This window comes from Microtus oregoni, unplaced genomic scaffold (assembly GCF_018167655.1).
Source record: "Microtus oregoni isolate MIOR12 unplaced genomic scaffold, Mior012 000107F_000, whole genome shotgun sequence".
In the NCBI taxonomy this organism is placed as follows: Eukaryota; Metazoa; Chordata; class Mammalia; order Rodentia; family Cricetidae; genus Microtus; species Microtus oregoni.
In genome coordinates, this window is record NW_024544722.1 from 500,577 (window position 1) to 522,898 (window position 22,322).

Consider the following 22,322-nt stretch of genomic DNA (forward strand, 5'->3'; position numbering starts at 1 on the left):
GGAAGATGGGCATTGAAAAGGCTCCTTATGGAGTTGGTTAGCCATTTGGGCAAGAAACTGCTCTTGTCTGGACTGTTGCATGAACTGGACATGAAGAATCCACAGAGAGAGGACTACTGAACTTGCCTAAAGGTGAGATGGTCCTTCAGGGTTCCTGTTTCATCAAAGAGTCTTGTGAGACATTCTGCAGGACACAGAAGAAAATGACTGAACTGTCTTTGAAATTTCCTGCTTCATGGAAATGTCTGCTGGATACTATGGGCCTGTAGGCTGAAGATGGATGCCCCAACGGTACAAAAGAACTTTGGGTAACTGTATAGGCAGCGAGATGTTTCTGTCAATTATAGAGTTTTGGAAGTTGCTTACTTCCTGTTTACTTAGGTAATATTACATCCTTTTTGGAGTCTTTGTTGGAGCTGAAGAGTTGATAGATAGTTATAGTTTTCCTTTGTTATGGTAAAAGATAAAATAGATCTAAATATTGTAACTGTAATTCTTTCTTGATACCTGTTATATGTAATTTTACTATGTTAAAGCATTCCTTTTTGTTTAAACAGAAAAGGGGAAATGGTGTAGGAGGCCCTTCTGTATTTGTGTAATTGATTATTAAAGAAACTGTCTTGGCCTAGTTGATAAGGTGGAACTCAGGTAGGTGAGGAAAACAGAACAGAATTCTGGGAGGAAGAAAGCAGAGACAGGCAGATGCCATGGTTCTCCTGCCAGAGATGGATGCTGGTTAGACTCACTGGTAAGCCACAGTCAAGTGGCGATACACATTAATGGAAATGTGTTAAACTAATATGTGAGAATTAGCCAATAAGAGGCTAGACATAATGGGCCACACAGTGTTTAAATGAATACAATTTTTGTGTGATTATTTAGGGCAGCCTGGACAAAATGCAGGCTCCTCTCCCTCATCAAAGATTATCAGTTTAAAAACTTATGACATACAACACACAAAATCTAGGTGGATTCTGCAACCATGTTTTTTCAATGATTTAAAATTATTTTCCCTATTTGAAAGAAACAAATTGAAAATATAATTTTTAATATATTATTGTTGTAAAAAATGGCATAGATCTCAACAACAACAAATCCTTAATACTAGTGAACAAACTTCCTTTAAAATAGAGAAAAGGGATGGGGGTCTGAGGGCATGGTTCAATAAGGAAAGTGTTTGCTTTGTAAGCCTAAGAACCTTAGTTCAATGCCTATAACCAACCAGTGTGATAGTGTCTACTTGTAATCTGAGTTCTGCAGAAGCAGAAGCATGATGATCCCTGGAAGTAACTGGCAAGCCAATATAAACTAATTAGTGAGCTCCAGGCTAATGAGAGACCCTGCTTCAAAGAAGGTGCATGGTGTTCCTGAGGTACTCAAGGTTGTCTTCCAGCCTTCACATGCACATGCTTACATATGTGCATGTAAAGGCACACATGCATATCTAAGCATACAATGTGCATGGACATGCACACACACACATATAGATCTATACCATTACATTATTCTTATCTACATTTTACTCATCTATTTTTATCTCTGTGTAATCATGTAAAGATGGCTTAAAAATATTCTAAGAAATTTTGACACTGATATTTTTATGGATGTAAGCATATTTCAGTGGTTATATTTCTTCTAGTCTAAACTTTTCTGTAATGCTTATATTTAAGAATGAAGTGGTATCATTTTTATGAAAAGAGAGAGAGAGAGAGAGAGAGAGAGAGAGAGAGAGAGAGAGAGAGAGAGAGAGAGAGAGAGAGAGATATTTAGAGATAATACTCTAAAAAGAAAAGAGTAGAGCAGAATCAGTGGCAGCAGTATCCGCTGGGACTGGTAACAAACAGAAAATTGGGACACCTAAAGTTGACTCTGGATAAGGCAGTCCCTGGGAACCTTCATTGGGCCAGTGTTTGCTTATCAGCAAATAAAAACAATATAAAGGTTAAGTAAAATGAGCTCAAGTTTTTGTTCAGCATCAACATTAATTTGAGTGGCTAATTCTCATGTAAATTCAGAGGAAGGAGTCTTTTAAAAACAAATTTGTCACTTTATCCAGCAATTTTCTCAAGTATAACTAGATTTAATGAACAATTTTCTTTTCTCTTATAAGCTTTTATAGCTTGATCACATTACAAACTGCAGAGTTCACAATATCCTTGACATTCTCAAAATATTGAAAATAAAGCAGTTTTATCTACATCAACAAAGAGATATAGTAGTGAGAATACAAGTACAAAACATCCTTCTGGTACCAATATTTAAGTATGAATTAGAATATTAAATGTTGATAACTAATGACAGAAAAGAAGAAAAACTTGCATACCCAAAATCTGTGCTTCTGAATCTGAATTTGTAATAATAATAATAATAATAATAATAATAATAATAATAATAATAAAATACATATAGATTATGGCTTGACCAGTATAGTGTCTGAGACTCTGGGAAAAACCCCTATCATTGCAAAAAAAAATTCAATTAAAATGGTTCAAATTTAGATGTGCGGCAACTACAATGTGTTGGAAGAACCTTTTTTTTCCATTCCAATGGTTTCAAAATTTAATTTGTTTATGTGTGTATTTTTTAACCTCAGAAGTCTCTTTTTTGAAAGTCTCTAACAGCTTTTTGGTACCTTATTTAAAAGGAAATAGCAAAATATTGAGGTGAAAAAATACCTTACAATGTTTGCTGGTAACTTTGTAGTTTGTGAAATGTTATAAGCCTTGTATTTTCTGTCTGGTTTAATTATTTTTAAAGAATTATTTGGCTGTTTTTTTGCATTGTGTTAATCTTCTGAACCGAGAAGCTGCCAGAGGATATAATTTTCTATTAACTAAGAAAATTTTTTTTTATTTAGTTCAACTATGAAGCAGTATTTCCCCCCATAAATTCCAGCATTGTCTCTGAACTTGATCCATCTCCTTCGTTTATATTGCTGAACTATAGTTAAACAAATTCATCCTATTTATTTTGAAGATCATAAAATTAAGAATGGCATTTTCCATGAAAAGATGCTATGGTCATTTTGCCAACCCAAGAGTTTATTCCAACTACATGCCCCTGAAATCAAATGTTTAAGGTTTTGTGTGATATTTAAATCTTGTCACACTGAGAGTTTAAACAAACACTGTTATCACGTAAAAGGAACTTACCTTTGCAATTATTACTGACTGAGCTGGATAACAAACAGTTGCTCCTAATGAGGCCAATCCTAGTGGATAAGCAATCTTCTTAAACCTAGAACCTATGAAATTCAAACAAATCATTCACTCCAAATAGATACCACCAGAGACTTGATGTTATTACACTGTAATATATTCTTTGCCCCTCTTTAAGCTACCACCCTATGTTAAATTGCTCTGTAGTTAGTAATACCAATCAAGATAGTACCTAAAATGCCCTTAAGGTTCTCAATTCAATTAACGTCCCTTAACCATCATGTCCAATTTAAGAAAAATGTCCCGAACCTAATAATTATCTACACAAAGGGATTAGTAATTATCTTCATTTTTTAAAGATTGATTATTTTCATATTCTAAGAAACTTAAAATTATAATTATACTTTTTTCAAATATCTAACATAGCATGATAGAATTAATCAACTACCGTGTTCATCAAAGCAGGTAAAAGTGAAATGGACTCTCTTCTATATGCCCTTTCTGATTAACACTTAGAAAGGTGAAGGACCCAACTAACCAATCAGCTAACGACCTCAAAAGGTGCATAACTCCATGTCACTGAATCAGAATACTGAAGTAATACTAATTACAATTAGCTTGACATAATTAATGCATTTTCAAAAGTGCCTTAACCAAGCATCTAAGAGTCATTTTCATATCATTTTTTTTTGACAGTAAAATCTCTTTTTAAAAAATTCCAAAGGAACTCACTAGGTTCTCACTAGGAGCCTGTCAACTTGAAATTGCTCTGATTAACCCGGGCATAAGAAGTTCTATATCAAGCCCTGTCACACAGCTTTTATCTTAACCACACACTCCACCTAAAGACTTCCATAGAACCATAGTAATGCTGTATAACAATGGGAAATAGAACATTCATAGATGAAACTTAAACTTATAAGACCACTGCTTCAAAATAATATGCATCCTAGATATCTGTCTGGGTATGTTGGACTCTGATGAGATTAAGCAATTATATGTCACTTTTTCAATCAAAGTACTGGTAACTCTAACAGCTTTTTGGCCCCTTATTTAAAAGGGAAATATCAAAATATTAAGGTGAAAAAATATCTGGCAACGTTTTCTGGTAACTTTGCAATTTGTGAAATGTTGCAAGGCTTGTATTTTCTCTGTCTGGTTTAGTTATTTTTAAAGACGCCTGTTATAGTCAGGTCGACAATAGACTGAGCTTGGCTAAGGTGGGTAGGAAGGATGCTTTCTGTGGAATAGGGAGAGAAAGTCTAGACTGCCAACATATCCTAAACTGAATGGCAACTCTGCTTCTCCTCGGTATTTTTGTTTCATTCTTGATTTAACAATCCCAATATGTAAAAATTAGGATCTCTTAACTAATGAAAATTCCATGAACTATGGTGGTATATGGCAGGTTTTCTTTATAAATTATTGAAAAAAATGGCATTCACTCTTTCCATACTTGTATATAAGGAACAATTCTGCAAAATGGAGTTTCATGAAGGTTCAAAATTCTACTTTTACAATTAAGAAAGAATACTTAACACAGATACTAAGTAGCACTGTGCACTTAGAAATATGCAAATGGTTTTCTTTTAGATTCCTATCTTCAGTACAATAGGGTTATAAGAAAGAAATAGTTTTCTTGTTTTTACTGTACTATGACCTATATAAATAAGGTTTACATATGACCTACGGCCTATTACACATCGTACATTTCTCTGAGACAAAAGTTTCATGGTATTTACTCAAATAGTAAGCACAAAACATTCTGTATTTGCTATTCTCTCATAATTTATAACATTTCAAATAAAATACACCTTCAGATCGAATGTGTTTATTTCACTATCAACAAGGTTTAGATTATTCTAGTGCTCACATAAAGAAATACTTTCTCTTACCAGAGGATTACTATTTTGTAATTAAGAAACTAAGCAATACATTGTAGACAAATTCCTAAAACTCAAGGAATAAGATATCGAAGTGAGTTGGAAGAAAAAAAAGGAAACACAATTATGCAGAGATAATCAGTTCTACTGACCTATATAGTACAGTGAGGCTACTATAGTTCCTAGTAACCTATTCTATATTTTATGAATATAAAAGAGCTCAAGAGCACTCAATATAAAGAAATAATAATCTTATGGAAGACAGTGAAAATGATGCATATGAAATAGAGTTGTTAAATAGCATGCGTAAAAGGAGTTAACACGGTAAACTCAAGACTGCTGCCATCAGCAGCTTCTGCTAGCATCTGCAAACTTCTCCTCTTGGAAGTATGGAATTTTGGTAGGTAGATACTATTTACATGACTAGCCTCCAATGAAATCTTTGTCACTCTTCTGCCTATAGTTGCCACTCAATACTTGGCTTTATTCATATTGTCTCAACTTGTTACTGAAGAAAATAAGCATATGTTTTATTAGTCACTGGGAAAAGACTGCTAGAAACTTATAACTGATTTTTTTCTAAACTTTGTCCTATGTCATTTCCCTCTTTTAAATTTCATCCTATACCTCCCATTGCAATAGTTCTTGTCCATGTCCATAACTACATACTGAGCCCTGTGAGTCTTTGCAACTAGTCATCAAGCCTGATTGCAATCTCATGAATCTGACAGTTCACATGAGAACTAGAGTCTGATGGGAAAGTAGGTACAGATGCCTTGTTTAAAAAGGTTTTAAAAAGCAAATATATCAAGTCTCCTAGTGAATAAGAGTGGTAGACTGAGTTATCCACATTTACAGACTCCATTCCCATCTGGCTAACATTAATTTCAACTACTTTGGTCAGGATAAAAACAAAAGTAAACCAGGTTTTATATGATATAGCATGTCTTTCTCAAATCCTTAACAGAGCTTCCAATATGAGCAGTATGGCTCTAAGAAAAGCAGTTTGAGTGGATAGTGGATATCTTTATATTAACATACAATTCTCAAGAATTTTTTGGTAGTATAAATATCTTTAGATTAAAAAAAACAAAATTGCAATAACAAGGCAGAAAACAAGGGCAAATTACATTTTTAATTGGAACAGTTATACATTTTTAATATTTTGTTTAAAAAAGTAATATCTTTGTACATTTTAATATATAGTCTTATAACTAAAAATACTTCATATTTTCCTTTTGCAGTTGTACATTTCCCACATTCTTAACCTCAGGCAACTAACAATCTACTTTCTGTCATTCTAATCCTGTCCTTTTGAGAATGTCATACAAACAGAATCAGACATTCACTGCCTGCTTTCAAATTCCCAACCAATGTTATATGTACCAATCGCTCAAACTATTTTGATGCTAAGGGGTTTTCCTTGTAGGACTGTGCCACAGATTCCTTTATCCACTTGCCTGTTTAAAGGATATTCAGCTTGTTTCCAGATTTTATATGATTGACATTGCAATAAGCATTTATGCAGGGGTGTGTCATTTCTTTAATGTCTTAGTTATGGTTGCTATTGTTGTGACAAAACACCATGACCAAAAACCAAGCTGAGCAGAAAAGATTTTATTTGGCTTACTCTTCCATATTGTTGTTCACTGCTGAAGGAAGTCATGATAGGAACTCAAACAGGGCAGGAAGCTAGAGGCAGGAGCTGATGCAGAGGCCATGGAGGGCTACTGCTTACTGGCTTGCTTCCCATGGCTTGCGTGCCACCTGCTTTCTTTTCTTTTTTTCTTTTTTTTTGTTTTTTTTGTTTTTTTTCGAGACAGGGTTTCTCTGTGGCTTTGGAGCCTGTCCTGGAACTAGCTCTGTAGACCAGGCTGGTCTCGAACTCACAGAGATCCGCCTGCCTCTGCCTCCCGAGTGCTGGGATTAAAGGCATGCGCCACCATTGCCCGTCCTCAGCCTGCTTTCTTAAAGAACCCAAGACCACCAGCCTAAGAGTGGCACCACCAGTGCACCATGGGCTGGGCCCTCCCTCATCAATCAGTAATTAAGAAAATGTCTTATGGCTGGATGTTATGGAGGCATTTTCTCAGTTAAGGTTACCTCCTTGCAGATAACTCTAGCTTGTGTCAAGATGACACGAGACTGGGCAGCATATCTAGGGTAAGTAAATACTTGGGAATGTGATTCCTATGTTGCTTGATAAGTGTATGTTTAAATTTATGAGAAATCATCAATTCTTCAGAATTCCTATGTCACTTTGCATTTTTCCCAGAAGAATAAAAGAATTTCAGTTGTTCTTATACTTCACTACAGATAGTATAGTCAAGCTTATGGTATGGTAAAAATGTAAACATTTTACACTAACCTAATCTGATATTATCCAATAAATGTCATGAAGGTAAAAATCAGAACTAACGTAACAGAAAATATATAGTATAAACATACCTTTCCTTGCTGTGACCAAACCCGCCAGTCCCGAAGCTGTAATCACTCCCAGTTTAGGAAAAAAATCTTGAGGAGGATTCTTCAGATAGACATATGCATCTGAGGAGACCAGTTGAGAATGAGTAAGGGTGACTGACTGCAATTGGACATTCTATATAAGTGTAGTACAGAGCAGCTGGAGACTAGCATGTTACAGGAAGACAATATAATGTTAGTGAGCAGTTTAAATACTCTTCAGATAAAGTATACAAGAAATTGAAATGGACAGAAACAAATCACTTAGTATAATACTAAACTATAAAATCAAATTTACCTTCCATAGGTCATTTAATACTTGCCTTCTTTGTCACATAGGTTATTCAATAAACTATAATGCTAGATGGTATAGCTTAAATAAAATAAATTCCTGACTGTGTATGTTTTACATACCTACAATTAACAGGCTTCTACTGTTACCTGTTTAAACACTGGTAGGATCCATCAAGAATTAACGATATCTTCGAAAGGAATTTTGCAGTTAGACACTTCTTATCACTATCTCCCAATAACCTCACATTAGCCATTGGTTAAAGATCATGATGAGAAGTAAAAATAGACAAAAACATATAAAGCATAATCAAAAGTACATATGCCTCAGTGTTTTAAACATAAAAATTGTTTCCAGATCGAAAAATATATTCTTCTATCATAGTTATTTGATGACAATCACATATATAACTATGCTCCTCAAGATTAATGAAGGATAGGTGGGTATATTGGTGCATATATTAATCCAGCACTTGAGATGATAAGACAGTAAGATAATGAGTTCCAGGTTAACCTAGGCTACACAGTAAGATGCTGTCCCAAAAATACTGATAGTTAATCCTTAGTGTATATTAAGTACTACTATTGCAAATAAAGCTCATTAAGTTTATTGTAGGTACCTAAAATTTTAGCTGATATTTCTTTCTGCTTTCCATACATGTTTAATTTTGCCAACATCTCTAACTAAGCAAGGAATATCAGGAAGTTATGTCTGCTGCCAAATACCATTAAGGAGCTAAAACATCAAATACAATTACTTTCCAATATTAGGTGAAACATATCAAGATGAGTGATAGCTATGTCATTTCCCATCAATTGATAAAAAAGCATGATGAATTTAACAGATAATAACACTCATTTAAATGAATTAGCAAAGAGGGGATAAATCTTTACCTTATGCTTTATAAATATACAATGTGGACTCTCAGTTAAAAGTGACTTGAGTTTAAACCTCGGTATTGTCTCTGAATAACCTTGGGAAACTAATTAAACTTTCTAACCCTCCATTTCTAATCTGTAAGAAAAAACTCTGTAGCTAGAACAGCAACACTCAGCAACCTAACAAGGCCTACCATGTAATAAATTTCAAAATAAATAGTACATACTATTTATTTGTTATTATTACAAATAAAACCCAGAATCATCTTCTACATCAGTATAATCATCACAATGGGTAATATACTATGTTTATATTCTTAAATTTTACACAATATAACTTAAAACCATAATATGTTTCTATTTATAGAGGGTTTACTCACCTACCTTTACCAAATTGTACTGTATCCACTATCCCATTCTTCATAAAGATATAAACACCCTAAGCAAAAAAAGGAACAAAAGAGGATGTGAATTTTTGAAGTGGTTGATTGACACAATAGCTCACAGTTTTGAGATTACATTTAGCTGTTGATTTAGTACTACACTCAAATCTACAGCCAGATCTTCGGTTTGCCCACTGTGAGTACACCCACTTACTATATTATCCTTTCATCTCTTACTCTCATTTTACTTAACATAGTAATTCTGGTGTCTTGTTTTTCCCATAGAAGTGTGTAAAGTAATACCTTTAAAATAATCAGTGATATCACAGAACAGATACCGAAAACTTTATAATGGCCTGAATAAAATGAATGAATCTTATATAAATCACAAAGGGAGGTCTATCTCAGCAAACACACAACCATCTGACTAGTAAGGATGCAATAGCAACAGCATAGTGATTTGCAGAGAAAAAACAAAAACAGGAAAGGCCTACTGCAAGCACTTTATCTCTTACTTTCATTTTAGTGTGCAATTAGAATGAGAAAAAAAATGAGGCATTTATTTTTAAATAGGAATACAAATTCTCCATAAATCAAGATTATATTAACCCACCTAAGGAATTAACACCCTAAAGCAATGGGGTTTTTTTGCGGGGGGGGGGGGTTGTTTGTTTATCTGTTTCTAACTTACTTGAATGCCAAGATACTGTTACATTCATTGAATAGTGGGTGTTGTCTCACTTACATTAGGGGAAATATGAGTGATTTACTCAGAATCTTGATATAGTACAAGCTAGATTGTATTGCACAAACAAGAAAACCAATCTAAACATATAACCTCCTTATGTATGAAACCATGAGATGGAAACAAGAATAACAGATATTTTCGGTGCAGAAAAACAGAAACAATTGTACTAGATGGGTATGAGATGTCTTGGCCTACTAATTTTGTCTCATTTTAAGAGGGAACAGAGATGTTCACCATGGCTTAAAACTATACAAACTAGCATAAAACATAAAGTGCCACTGAGACATTTCTCTTGGAGGGCTGTCTAAGAAAACATCGGCTGCAGCATTAAAATACTTACTGATCTGATTTTGTACCATTTAACTATCAAGGAAGAAAACTGGTCTTTGGGGAAATTTTCCTTAGCTGTGTTTAGGAATTCATTTTTTCCCCACTGGGGGGCACTGTTACCTTAGTCAATAGACTAAGCGAAGACTAGGAGCATGCTCTGAATTTGCACTACATGATGCTACTTCTGACAAAGAAATAATTTAAATCAGACTTTTTTGAGGAATAGATTGCGTATTTAGGAGAAAATTAGAGAGGAAAAGTTGTTTACATTGAAGATGAAATGCATTTGAAAGTGCCCTTCATCAACCTATTTGCTTCAGCATATTAACAGAATAAAATGTTCTTTCAGTCTTAAATTGGGTGATAGTTACAATAGCAATTTAAAGATCTCTCAGGAACAATTACCTCATTGAAGACACATCTGAGTACACTATAGAAAATTAGGTCTCAAGAGACCTAAGTCTGAATCATCTTGTTCTTGGCATATAGCCTGAGGGGCATGACTCAGACCACAATTAGTTAAGATATTTCCCGCAGAGATCACATTATTAAGGGTGACTAACACAACCAGTACCCTGGAATTGTATGACAAGCACAAACTGTCAAAAATAAACCCATATCACATTTGAAATCTCATACAGATTGATGAGAGTTCATCGAAGGATGCTATTTTTTATAGGTTCATTGAATTTTCTTGATGATCATAGGTGTGTGAGTGTGTGATGTGTATGTGCATATACGTATGTATGTGTGTACATATATGTATTTGTGTACATATGCACACAGTGTGTATAAATTCAGGCAGAGGACAACTTTGTGGAGTTGTTTCTCTCTTTTCTCCTTTCATGGGTTCTGGGGATCAAAGTCAGGTCACCAGGCTCACAGTGCAATTGTCTTTACCCACTGAGCCATCTCGTCAGCCTCAAATTTTCTTTTAAAAGGAATATATTAGAATTATACATGACATGGAATCTACGTCTAGAAATCTTAACAACATGGCAGCCTAAACATGGCCTTAGCAATGATACTATCAGTTGACATTTCAATTAGGATATAGGAAATGTCACAAGGTCCCAGTCATAGATTAAGAGCCATAAGAAATTAATTAATGGCCTTTAAGAGAACAGGAATAAGTGCTCTCTGGAAACAAGCCTATCCAATAGGCTATCCAATGCCAAGTGGTCAGTCCTAAATATATATACATATGAACAACACTAAACAGACTCAGCAGGGCGTGTGTGCACGTGTGTGCTCATGTGTGTGCACATGTGTATGTACATCAATAATAAAGGGGTCATGAAGTTGAGAGGGAGTGGTGGGAAGGCAGGAGGAGTTGAAGGAGAGAGAGGTTGGAGTAGAAATGATGTAAAAACAATACTCATATACTGATGTAAATATGGTGTTTATGCATGAAATTACCAAAAAATGATATAATAAATGCTAAAATCACACATGGGTTGACAATCAGGCTGCATTTGTTGGTGAAGTAGAAACTGTGATTATTATTCTAGAATTAGAAAAAACACTAGTATGACTATTACTAAGATCTTCACAGTAAAGATGTTGACAACACACAACTAAATGTATATGACGATGATAATAAAACATCAGTGTGCTATCAGCTTCCATCTCAGTCAACAATTTCAGCTGAGTCTAGTCTTCCAGCCGCACTTGTCAGGGTGTTAAAGATATAAATTAAGCTATTCTGGCTTCTTTAGCTCAGCCCATTTGCCCGATGAATGACACTGAGTGGCCTCAGGCAATACCACATGAATAGAAGAATCAGCTGTCTGAACTGTCATCATATCCCTAATTCTCAAAATAATGGGCCATTATACAACGCTTGATATTTTAAGCCACTAAGTTTCAAAGTGGTTTTTCTCTTTTAAAAAATGCATCTATGAATACCTGAAACAATTAATTAAAAACACTGCTATTTAACTATCAAAATAGACTTACCTTGCACCAGCCAACATACCGAACAGCTGTAGTACGGATTGATGCAAAGCCCATTTGTAAATAACCAGGCTGTTCTTCAACATATTTAGAATGGAGAGGTGGTGCAGTATATATGGGGAGCTGAGGATAGAATAAAGTTCATGTCAAAAACAAATAGCTGGGATGCCTTTTCCAGCATTGTGTCAAAACAGGAATCATCATTGGCCTTCCATCTAAAAACCAGCTAAAACTGTCTATAGAATCTACAGATATGATATGATAACAACTATTTATAAAGGCAAAATCAAGTGATGTCACATATAGTATGATCCAGTGGGTTGTTTTGTTGTATTTTTTTATATGACAGGGCCTCCCTATGTAGTCCAAGGTACTAAGCTTCACTATATAGCTCAAGGTTCCTAGATAGCCTCAAACTCATGACTTTCTCACCTCTGCTTCCTGAGTCCTGGGATTACAGATGGGGATCACCATACCCAAAAGACACATTACTTTCAATTTTTGCATTTTTAATTGGATTTTATTTAATTATGTGTACATATGTGTGCTCCATCTGCATGGCTCACTGTTGGAGGATGGGAAGCAAAGGATGCCTTCAAAATGTAAGCCAGGCAATCCTGGTGAAAGAGACAGAATGCCCTACTTGTAGGATAACCCCCAAACCATAACAAGCCTCAGCACCAGTTCTAAATTTTGATGAGAGAGTAATTCCTTCAGTGGACAAGGTAGCAGGAGAGATTCCCACAAGTCACTCTAAGGGCAGGAGTTAGGCACTCTAGTGATAAAAAAATTCATTATTTAAACTGAGCTACCTGGAGGCCTGAGAAAAGGGGGCAACGATAAGTCAGGGAGCTTAAATTTCATCTGCCCCAGCCCTAGGATAAGAGAGGGCCCTGGGAAACACTGATACAGAGGAAGTGATAGGACCAGACACCTACAGGCAGAAGAGTGAAGGTGGCATGAGGCTCATGGGACCATAGCTCCTCAACTGAGAATAGCACTGGCGTTTGATAGCTCTGGGCCTATGCTCGGTATGTGAATCCATCTCCAGAACCACCACCTATCAACCCTGCTCTGCTATAGACATCAAGAACTGTGAAGCTCTGGTGATTTACATGATACCCTCCCTCATCTACATCCATCCAGCAAAGTAATTAATACTCAGAAGATCTTCAAAGTATAAAAGCAAATAGCAGTAATATGGTTGCTCCTCATAACCCCAACCTAATTGGAAGACACCACATAACTAGAAGATGAGCCACCACAGAGGGTACGAGCTGAGTAGTATGGGGCAGGTAAAAACCTGTCCAGCATACAGACTGCAAAGGGAAATGCGGACAGCAGAGCCCCTGTAATACAAGTGAAGGCATATATGGCAGACATCAGACTCTTTTCTAATAAAGGCTCAAAGCCAGCAGAAGTCACGGACAAGACAAGAGTGCTCAAACTCAAGTGCCTCCCCCCATCATGAATATAACCAGGAGTATCCAATTTGAAGGAGCCTAAAACAAGCTGTTCCAACATTTATATGTTATTTTCCCATGTGCTTCCCATTTTCTAAGACCCCATTCATTTTTCAGTCTTCTCTCATATATTACATCCTGGACAAATTTCCCCTCCCTCCCCTCCCCCAGCTTCCCCTCTCCCAACCTCCCTTCTCCTCCAGATATACTCCATCTCTCCTTAGAAAAAGACGAACATTCCAAGGACATCACTCAAACACACCATAACATGCTACAATAAGTCCAGGCACCAGGCTCATACCATCACATCTAGGATCTACGAGACAACCCAGTAGGGGGAAAAGGGTCACACCAGCAGACAAAAGAGTCGAAGACAGCCTATGCTCCCACTGTTAGGAATCCCACAAGCACCAAGCTACTTACTCGTAACATATATGCAGTAGCCCTAGGATCTCGGATCTCTGCAACCCCCATGAGTCTGAGTCAACTGATTCTGTGGACCATGTTCTCATGGTGTCCCTGACCCCTCTGCTTTCTCCTATATGATCCTTCCTCCACAGGACATCCTGAGCTCTACCTATGCTTGGGCTGTGGGACTCTGAATTTGTCCCTATCAGTTGCTGGATAAAGTCTCTCTGGTCTCTGTGATGACTATTTTGTTAGGATCTGGTCCCAGAACACTGTCCAGGCAAGACAAACTGTAGGTAGAGGGTTTTGTGGCTGAAGACCCCATTCTTAATGGCTTGCTACTAAGAAAAATATCACCATTTTTGAAGTTACAATTTTGTGTTTCTACTAAATATATTATATATTTTAGATATCTCTAGCTATTTCTTTATACTTATAAAATATATAATATCTATTATGATAGATGTAGCAAAACACCTACATAGTGTTTGTATTATCCCTATATCATTCAAAATTCACAAACTTTGGTAGGTCAATTACCTGTTCTGGTCTTATTAGCTGCTTTTTGGGTTCCTCTTCTTTGGCCAGATGTACATTTACAGATGCATATATCAGACCTGCGGGCATGGTTGTCAACTTTCCCATCTGAAAAAGACATATCAAAAAGACCACTGTAAGTAAAAAGATCCTCTGTTTCTAAGTCCTGATAAGTATTGGGGGAATCTTGGGAGATACATTAAATATTCAACTATTTCAAATTACTTTATACATTTACATAAACCCCTTGTGCTGCCCTAACTCTTGTAGAGTGCAAAAATCTTACTGTCTTCTGCCAAGTCTAATTTTAAATGAATATATATTTCTAGAAGTGGTAACATCACTTGCCGAGCATGCGCAAAGCCCTAGAGTGTATTTGATACTGCAGAAACCTACTGCAGCAGGTAGTGCATGCTGGTAATATTAGCACTCAGGAGGTAGAGGAGAAAAATCTGAAGTTCAACAGTGATTCTTGGCTACGTAACAAGTTTAAGGCCAGCCTGGGCAACATGAAACTGTGTCTCGCAAACCTCAACTGACTGCCTGATAAGATGGCTCAGCAGGTAAAAGCACTTACAAGTCTGAGAACCTGAGTGAAATTCCTGATACTCACATAAAAAGCCAGCTGCAGCAGCACACACCTGAAATACCTGGGAAAAATGGAAGGTAGAAACAGGAAGATCTCCCAGAAGCTCTTGAAGCAGTTAATTTGGAGTATGTCATACCTCAGAAAGAAAGAGAAATCCTGCCTGGAAAAGTTGAGAGTTGTCATCCTCTGACCTCCAGAACCACAGCATAGCACATGGATGACGGCACTAACATACACACATATCACACAGGCACGCATGCAATCAAAAATAAAAGCGCAGGTGAGATGACTCAGCTAGTAAGGGTGCTTGCCGTCAAGCCTGACCACCAGTATTCAATTCCCCAAGGCCCAGATAAGAAAAGAGCCACTTCCACAGACAAGTTGTCCTCTGACCTCCACATGAACACAGTGACACATGTTCACTCTGGCGCATGCAAAATAAATAAATGAACTATAACTCAAAAACATGGAAGATTTGGGGCTCTTCTGTTAATATTATGCTTTCCATAATCATTCACTTTCTTGAAAATTTTATATGCCTTTAACTGTGTGTCAAGCCTATAAAACTAGGAAGGAGAACAAGAAAGGGTAAAACCAGACAGCATGGAAGAACAAAAGTGCGCAAAAGCACAACAGTGACTTAAAAGAGCAAAAGAAACTGGGAACAGGACAGAAGTGGGGGTCAGGGCAGGGTAGCGGAAAAGATGAAAGGAGAAGACAATCTACTGAAACACATGTAGTTTGGAAATGCCATGGTATCTAATACCCTGTATGGAAACGTAAATGCAATTTTAAAACAAAGAAATATTGGGGCTAGAAAGATGTGTCTCAATGGTTAAGAGCACATACTGCTCTTGTAGAGGATCCAAGTTCAGTTCTCGGCACCCATCTGGCAGTTCACAACTTCCTGTGACTCAGCTCCATGGTATTCAATGCCTTAGGCCTGCTTTAACACCTGCACTGACACACAACACCCACACATTCACATAATTTAAATTGTGCTTCACTAAAATTTTTAAATAAAGAATCAAAATATCACTCACTCCAAGGAGGCTGCAAAACTAGTTTTTACTTCAAAGCATCGCAGTAAATTATATATATATATATATATATATATATATATATATTATAATTTTTTAAAAATAAAAAGATTATTAGTTATTTTAATATGAGAAAATTCACAAATATAATTTATTTGAATTCTTTGTTTTTAGCATATCTTTTGGAAATAAAACATTTTTAGTAAGACATTAGTGTCTGGCTGCAAAGTGGCTCAGTGGATAAAGCACTTTCCATAAAATAAGAAAACTGGAGTATGGATCCCTGTCGTGGACTTTAAATAGCTGAAGAGCCTGGAAGTCAGCATATAATGCCAGCACTCAGGAAACAGATGCCGGACTCCTAGAGACAAGCTGCCTAAATGGATTAGCTAAAATAGTGAGTTCCAGCACTCTGGGTTCAGTAAGAGATCCCACCTCACTGAATTAAACATGGAAAGTGATCAAGGAAGATAAGTGATATCAACCTCTGGCCTATACATACACACATACAAGCAACTGCACTCACAAACAAATAAACATGCATACACACACCACACACACACACACAGGATATTTAATGCCACTACTTCTAAGTGGCAAACAGTTATAATCCCAGCACTAGGGAAGCCAAGGCAGGAACGCAAGTTCTAAATCAGATCTGGCTTTACAAGAACTTTCAGATACATGTGTCTTGATAATTCTGCTGTTGTTCCTAGATACACAATGTATTCATGATTAACCAGATCATTAATGATTACAGTACAAAAATTCAAAATTATTAGAACTGATGCCATAAAACATGCTTACCTATGAACTTAAGGAATTTTGATACTAAAACCCTAAGATGATTATGTGAAATAGGTCAAGTCTTATAGTATTTAAAAACTATTTTTCCCAAGATAGTAATCCCTAGATAAAAAGAAAAACACCTTTGAAGTATTATAACATATGGACAATCTTAGAGTAGTTACATTATTTCATGCAATACAGTAATATCATCTAGACTTTAAAATAAATTCACATGAATTGGTTGGTAATTAAGATCTAATACAAAAACAAATTAACATACTTTGTCCTTTTTAAGTACGAGTTAAAACAGTGAAATAGATGTTACTCCAGCCATAAAAAGGAGTGGTTGATGGCACAGCATGCTGAAACAGATAAACAAGGGTTGGCAAACTACAATGTTGGGCCAATTCTGGACTGAGTTCTGAGCTAAAATAATGATTGTAAAGCATACTTTAAGGTTTCTAAATGTGACTACAGACTTCACATATTCCACAGAGCCAAAAGTATTATCTGACCCTTAACAGAAATACTACAAAACATTGTCAATTCCTGATGTAAAAACAAATAAAAACAAACAAAATTATTTTTAAGTACCAGAGGAATTTAAGAATACTATAAAATTATAAGGTAAGGCTGTCAATTAATCAAGTAGCATTAAAATTTGGAAGAGGTGCTCTGGATTTAACAAGAATGAAAGAACTTGAGCTAAAACTATTTCTAACTGCAAAAGTAACAATTTGTCAAGGGCAAATTATAAATGATTTTTTAAAAACCAATGAGAATTAAAATTGGTTCCTCCCAAAGGAGAGCAGGCCTTAGGAAGTGCGCTCTGTAACATAAAGATTATAAATAGCAAAGATAAACAGCACATAACTCTCTCATCCCAGTACAACTCATCCCTTACCAGCATTTTCATAATGAAAATAATTGATTCTTGTTATTTGTGACTGCTCTGCTCTATAAAGTAGCTGGGAACGACAGTTCCTGGGGAAAACCCCGGGTTAGCTTCCCGTGATTCACTGGTTTAATTTTCATCAATATATAACCTCGTTTCACATTCATTTCTAATTTAAGACATTTTGTTTAATATATTTTATTGATTCATTAACACTGACCTCATGGCCAACAGCACTGTAACTCATGCTTGGACAAAGCTAATCAACATCCAAGGAAGTGGGGGAGGGAGCAGAAAAAGCAGAAGGATGAGGAAGAGGCAAACATTGTCACACAGACACTGTAATGAAATTCTACTCAGGTTACGAGTCTCAGTTTACTAACAGGAGAGACAATATGTAATTCAACAGTTTATGCCAATGAGTGTTAATAAAATAGCTATGCACAAACGACTTCAGGATACAAATGATTATAGGAACCACCAACCTAGCCAATCCCTTCTCATCTATTTGGTAAAGTAGTAAAAAGACAGCAGATTTCAGAATCAAATTTGAATGTAAATTAAGGTTCTACTTTTTATTCACGATGTGGCTCTGAGAGAGTGAATTCATGTGTCAATGTCCATATGTCTAATGTCACCTATCACAAAGGTATTAACACAGACAAAAGGTTCAGTATATATTAGCTGTTACTACCACTATCATCATCATCGCTGTCATCCTTAGTCTCTCCTAGCCCATGGCCACGACTCTATAGTCTCATCTTAACTCCAGCCAAGTGTAATTGCCTCTGTCAAGTCAAGATAATTTTATTGTCAATCAGATCACCATCCTGCATCAAGAAAATAAATTGGCTTCCTCTTTCCTAACACACTGCTTAAAACCATTTTTTACCTTTCATGTTCTCTGTAATCTATCTCCAATCTATACAGGTAGTCTTCTTTCTCCCCAACTCTTATCCTGAGCTTTTTATTTCATCTGTCACTGGCATGACCATTTACTCCCCAAGTAGACTATTAACTCTTTAAGGTCAGAGGTAGAATATATACTTATTTTCTCTGCCAGCGATGACAGCTTTAACTAGATAGATATGGAGATTCAATAGAAAAGATGTGGGCCCAAAAAATTTGTGAATTAATTGTTTATCATTTACTTTTGATTGCTTCTCAGCCTTTCAGCTAAAATCAAGGGATCATTCAGTCCTAAAAAAAATTGCTCATGAAATCCACCACGACATTTTAAAATGTCAGATCTAATAGCAGCAGCAAATGCTGTGGGCAGGTTAGAATAGCTTCACTGCTGGATAAAACTGAAGCTGGCCTACATTATATAATCTGTTCTCACAGAATTACAACCACAATATTTAGCCTTTTGATCAATATAATTCAGAAAAGTGATTGTATTTTCTACTTGCTCAAAGAAAGAGAAATCATATATTAGACACCTGTGGTAACATGCCTCAGCAGCTGCTTGGCACCCTGGAATATAGCTATGCAACAAGTACCACATGCAAACAGCTAGCTGTCCTTTCAAATTGAGATTTGCAAAATTCAATTGTGCTTGCAATATTGCAGGTATAAAATGCTTTTAAAAATTTGGCTCAGGAACTGAGTGTGTCTATTTTCAGTACCTAATGAGCTGTGACAAGTTGAGATTAGTCATCAAAATACAGGCCAGCCATTAGCAGCATAATAGAATTTTGTGCTTTCCAGTGCCCTGGGGCTAGTTCACTTGTGAATATCTAAAAGGCAAAGGTAAAAATGTTATCACTGAAGGAACACGAGGCTGTGGAATAGAAAAATTGGGTTCTAGCCTCAGCTCAGCAACTAGTTCACTATGTGACCTTTTGTGTACACTATGCTTCAGATTCCCCACTTTTGAAAGGAAGTTGAACTACAAATCATCCAGAGTTTCTTCTAATTATGACAATGTATGATGGTAAATGACAGTGATAATTTGCAAGAATATTATTCTGTAACAAATAAGCTATTGTCACCTTTTTCCTCAGAAAAGGAAAGTCACCAGAAGTAATTGCTTTATAGTGATGTTGCACTGATTATATCATAAAGTTTTACTCACATCAAACATTGTGAATATGGAAACTACAGGGAAATTCTAATAATTTAGAAATAAAGGTTACTATCGAAGAGGTGCAGGGAGAGGAGTAAGCAAAGAAGACTCAGAGAGAGGAGAATCCAAGGGAAGGAAAGGGGATGGAGATATGAGAGGGGGGAAGTAGAAAGAAGACTCAGAGAGAGAGAGAGAGAGAGAGAGAGAGAGAGAGAGAGAGAACAAGGGAACAGCAGGAATGTAAAGGGGATGGAGATATGAGGGAAAAGAGAATCAACTAGAACACACTATTTCCAAAGACATAATATTTAATACTTTGTATATTAATTTTAAAAATTAAATTAAGGGCTGGAGCGATGGCTCAGTGGTCAAGAACATTGGCTGTTCTTCCAGAGAACCAGGGTTCAATTCCCAGCACAAATATGGTAGCTTACTGCCATCTCTAACTCCAGTTGCATGTTCTCTTCTGGCCTCTGTGGGCACCATACACACAAGTGGTATAGATAAATACACAGAAGCAAAATACCCATACACATGAAATAAAGAATGCTAATATTAAATACACATAATTAAGAACTAGTACCCCAAATTAATTTGAATACTTCATTCTGAAGTTCTACTTTCTTCTTTCTTTTTCAATTACCCATACTTATTTTGTGTGTGTTCTGGGATGGATACCTGCCATGCACAAATGTGAAGGTCAGAGTACAACTTGAGGAAGTTTGTTCTTTCCTTCTACCATGTAAGCCCTGGAGTTCAAACTCAGATCTGCAAGTATGGAGGGCAAGTACCTTAAACACAAAGCCATCTTCCTAGACCGTCTATTTTCTCTTTTGACAGGGATAGTAGAATGGGTATGGTAAGAAAAGGTATTACTAAACATGATAGATGCAGTAGAAATAATCACCATTATTTGATCAGCAACTTAAAAGTTCTGAAAACTTCAGATATAGAAATAGCATCTACTCACAGCACGACTATGCTCAGTCCCAGATCTGTTCTTAAGCAAATAAGAAAAACCAGTTAGTCATGTCTTATTTATAAAAAGTGTTTAGGGCAGATACTTAGGGCTGTCATCACAGGTGCTATTTATGCTATGATCAATTAAAATTAATTTAAAAGTTAGGTCTTCTATACCACTAAGTCACATTTCAAGGCCTCAGTAGATAGATGTGTCTCTGGTGCTAATCTAGGGGTAGCACAGACTTAGTCTCAGTTATTGAAGAAAGTTAAACAGTGTTACTTTGGAGTTGCAACATTTAATAACTTGTGATTCTTTCAAAAAGAAGAGATTAAACTATTATCATATCATTTTTAATTCTGTATCTATCCATTCAGAGCATATATATGTTGCCTTGAAAGTTAGTCATGGTCACTGTGGAGAAATACAATGGTATCATTCTTCCAAGAAGGATAAAGGGAAATATTAAAAATGAGAAATGTTACCCTCATATGGGATGGGTTTTCCTGAAAGATGGCCTAACTCTATAATTCAGTGAATGGTGGTCATAAAATCATGCATATATTTGATTTACATTTTTCTCAGTCTTAAACAAAACACAGACACTATTCTTGGGACATAAACACAGAAAACAATTGCCTCCTCTTCCCCAGCACTGTCTCTGAGGAAACATGCCATCCATTATTTTCCTAGCTTTGTGTCTCCTTTAGCATTCCTTCAAAATTCTGAGTAAATTGTGGATCACTGCCCCAGAAAACGTCATTTTTGAAAACAGATCATCGTTTTTATTTTAACTTGGGGGTTGGGCAAGGGGGTAGTTCAGGCACCACAGTGCATACATTGTGGTCAGGGGACAAGTTTGAAGTTTGTTCTCTCCTACCTATGTGGGATCTGGGATGGAACCCAGGTCAGCAGACTTGTTCTACAAGTTCTTTAACCAGATGAATTAATTCACAGACCCAAGAACTGCTAGATAAGGGCTCACAATGAAGGTTCCCATAACCCTTTAATTAGATGTGGTTCCTCATGCTACTTTGAACCTCACCATTTTCATCTTACATTGAAGCAAATAAATCTAAGAGACTTTATAGCCAATTTATCTCTGGGTTTGTACCATGTACATAAGCATAGTTTTTAATGGTAATTATCACTATTACCTTGAATTTTAAAAAAAATATTTTTATAAAACATGTGAATATCAATTTTGTATTTCCAGCCTAACAATGTTATGGGGACATATAATCAAGTAAAATCCCAAATATCTGAAATAAGAAAGGAGAAAATCATATTCTTCAGAAATACATATTTTCCTTTACTCACATATGACTTTATTAATACATTTGTTTAATTTAAAAAAATCAAACAGTGCAATTTAAAGAAGATTCATTTTACTGTTCAGACACTTTGGAAAACATCTTCTCGACAAATCACATTTAACCTAAGCATTAAAAAACAATAGTAGCAAATAGAGACATGGGACA

General features: G+C 36.0%; 1 protein-coding gene across 2 annotated transcripts in view; it reads right to left on the reverse strand.

Annotated features, from left to right (window-relative positions):
* Positions 1-22,322, reverse strand: part of LOC121443445 (MICOS complex subunit Mic27) — a 57,220-nt gene that overhangs the window by 14,059 nt on the left and 20,839 nt on the right. For both annotated transcript variants that reach the window (XM_041645199.1, XM_041645200.1), the window contains exons 2-6: positions 14,503-14,607; positions 12,095-12,214; positions 9,059-9,113; positions 7,490-7,588; positions 3,153-3,244 (exon numbers count right to left, since the gene is read on the reverse strand). In XM_041645199.1, coding sequence (XP_041501133.1) covers positions 3,153-3,244; positions 7,490-7,588; positions 9,059-9,113; positions 12,095-12,214; positions 14,503-14,607 — 471 coding nt within the window. The remainder of the gene's footprint in view (positions 1-3,152; positions 3,245-7,489; positions 7,589-9,058; positions 9,114-12,094; positions 12,215-14,502; positions 14,608-22,322) is intronic.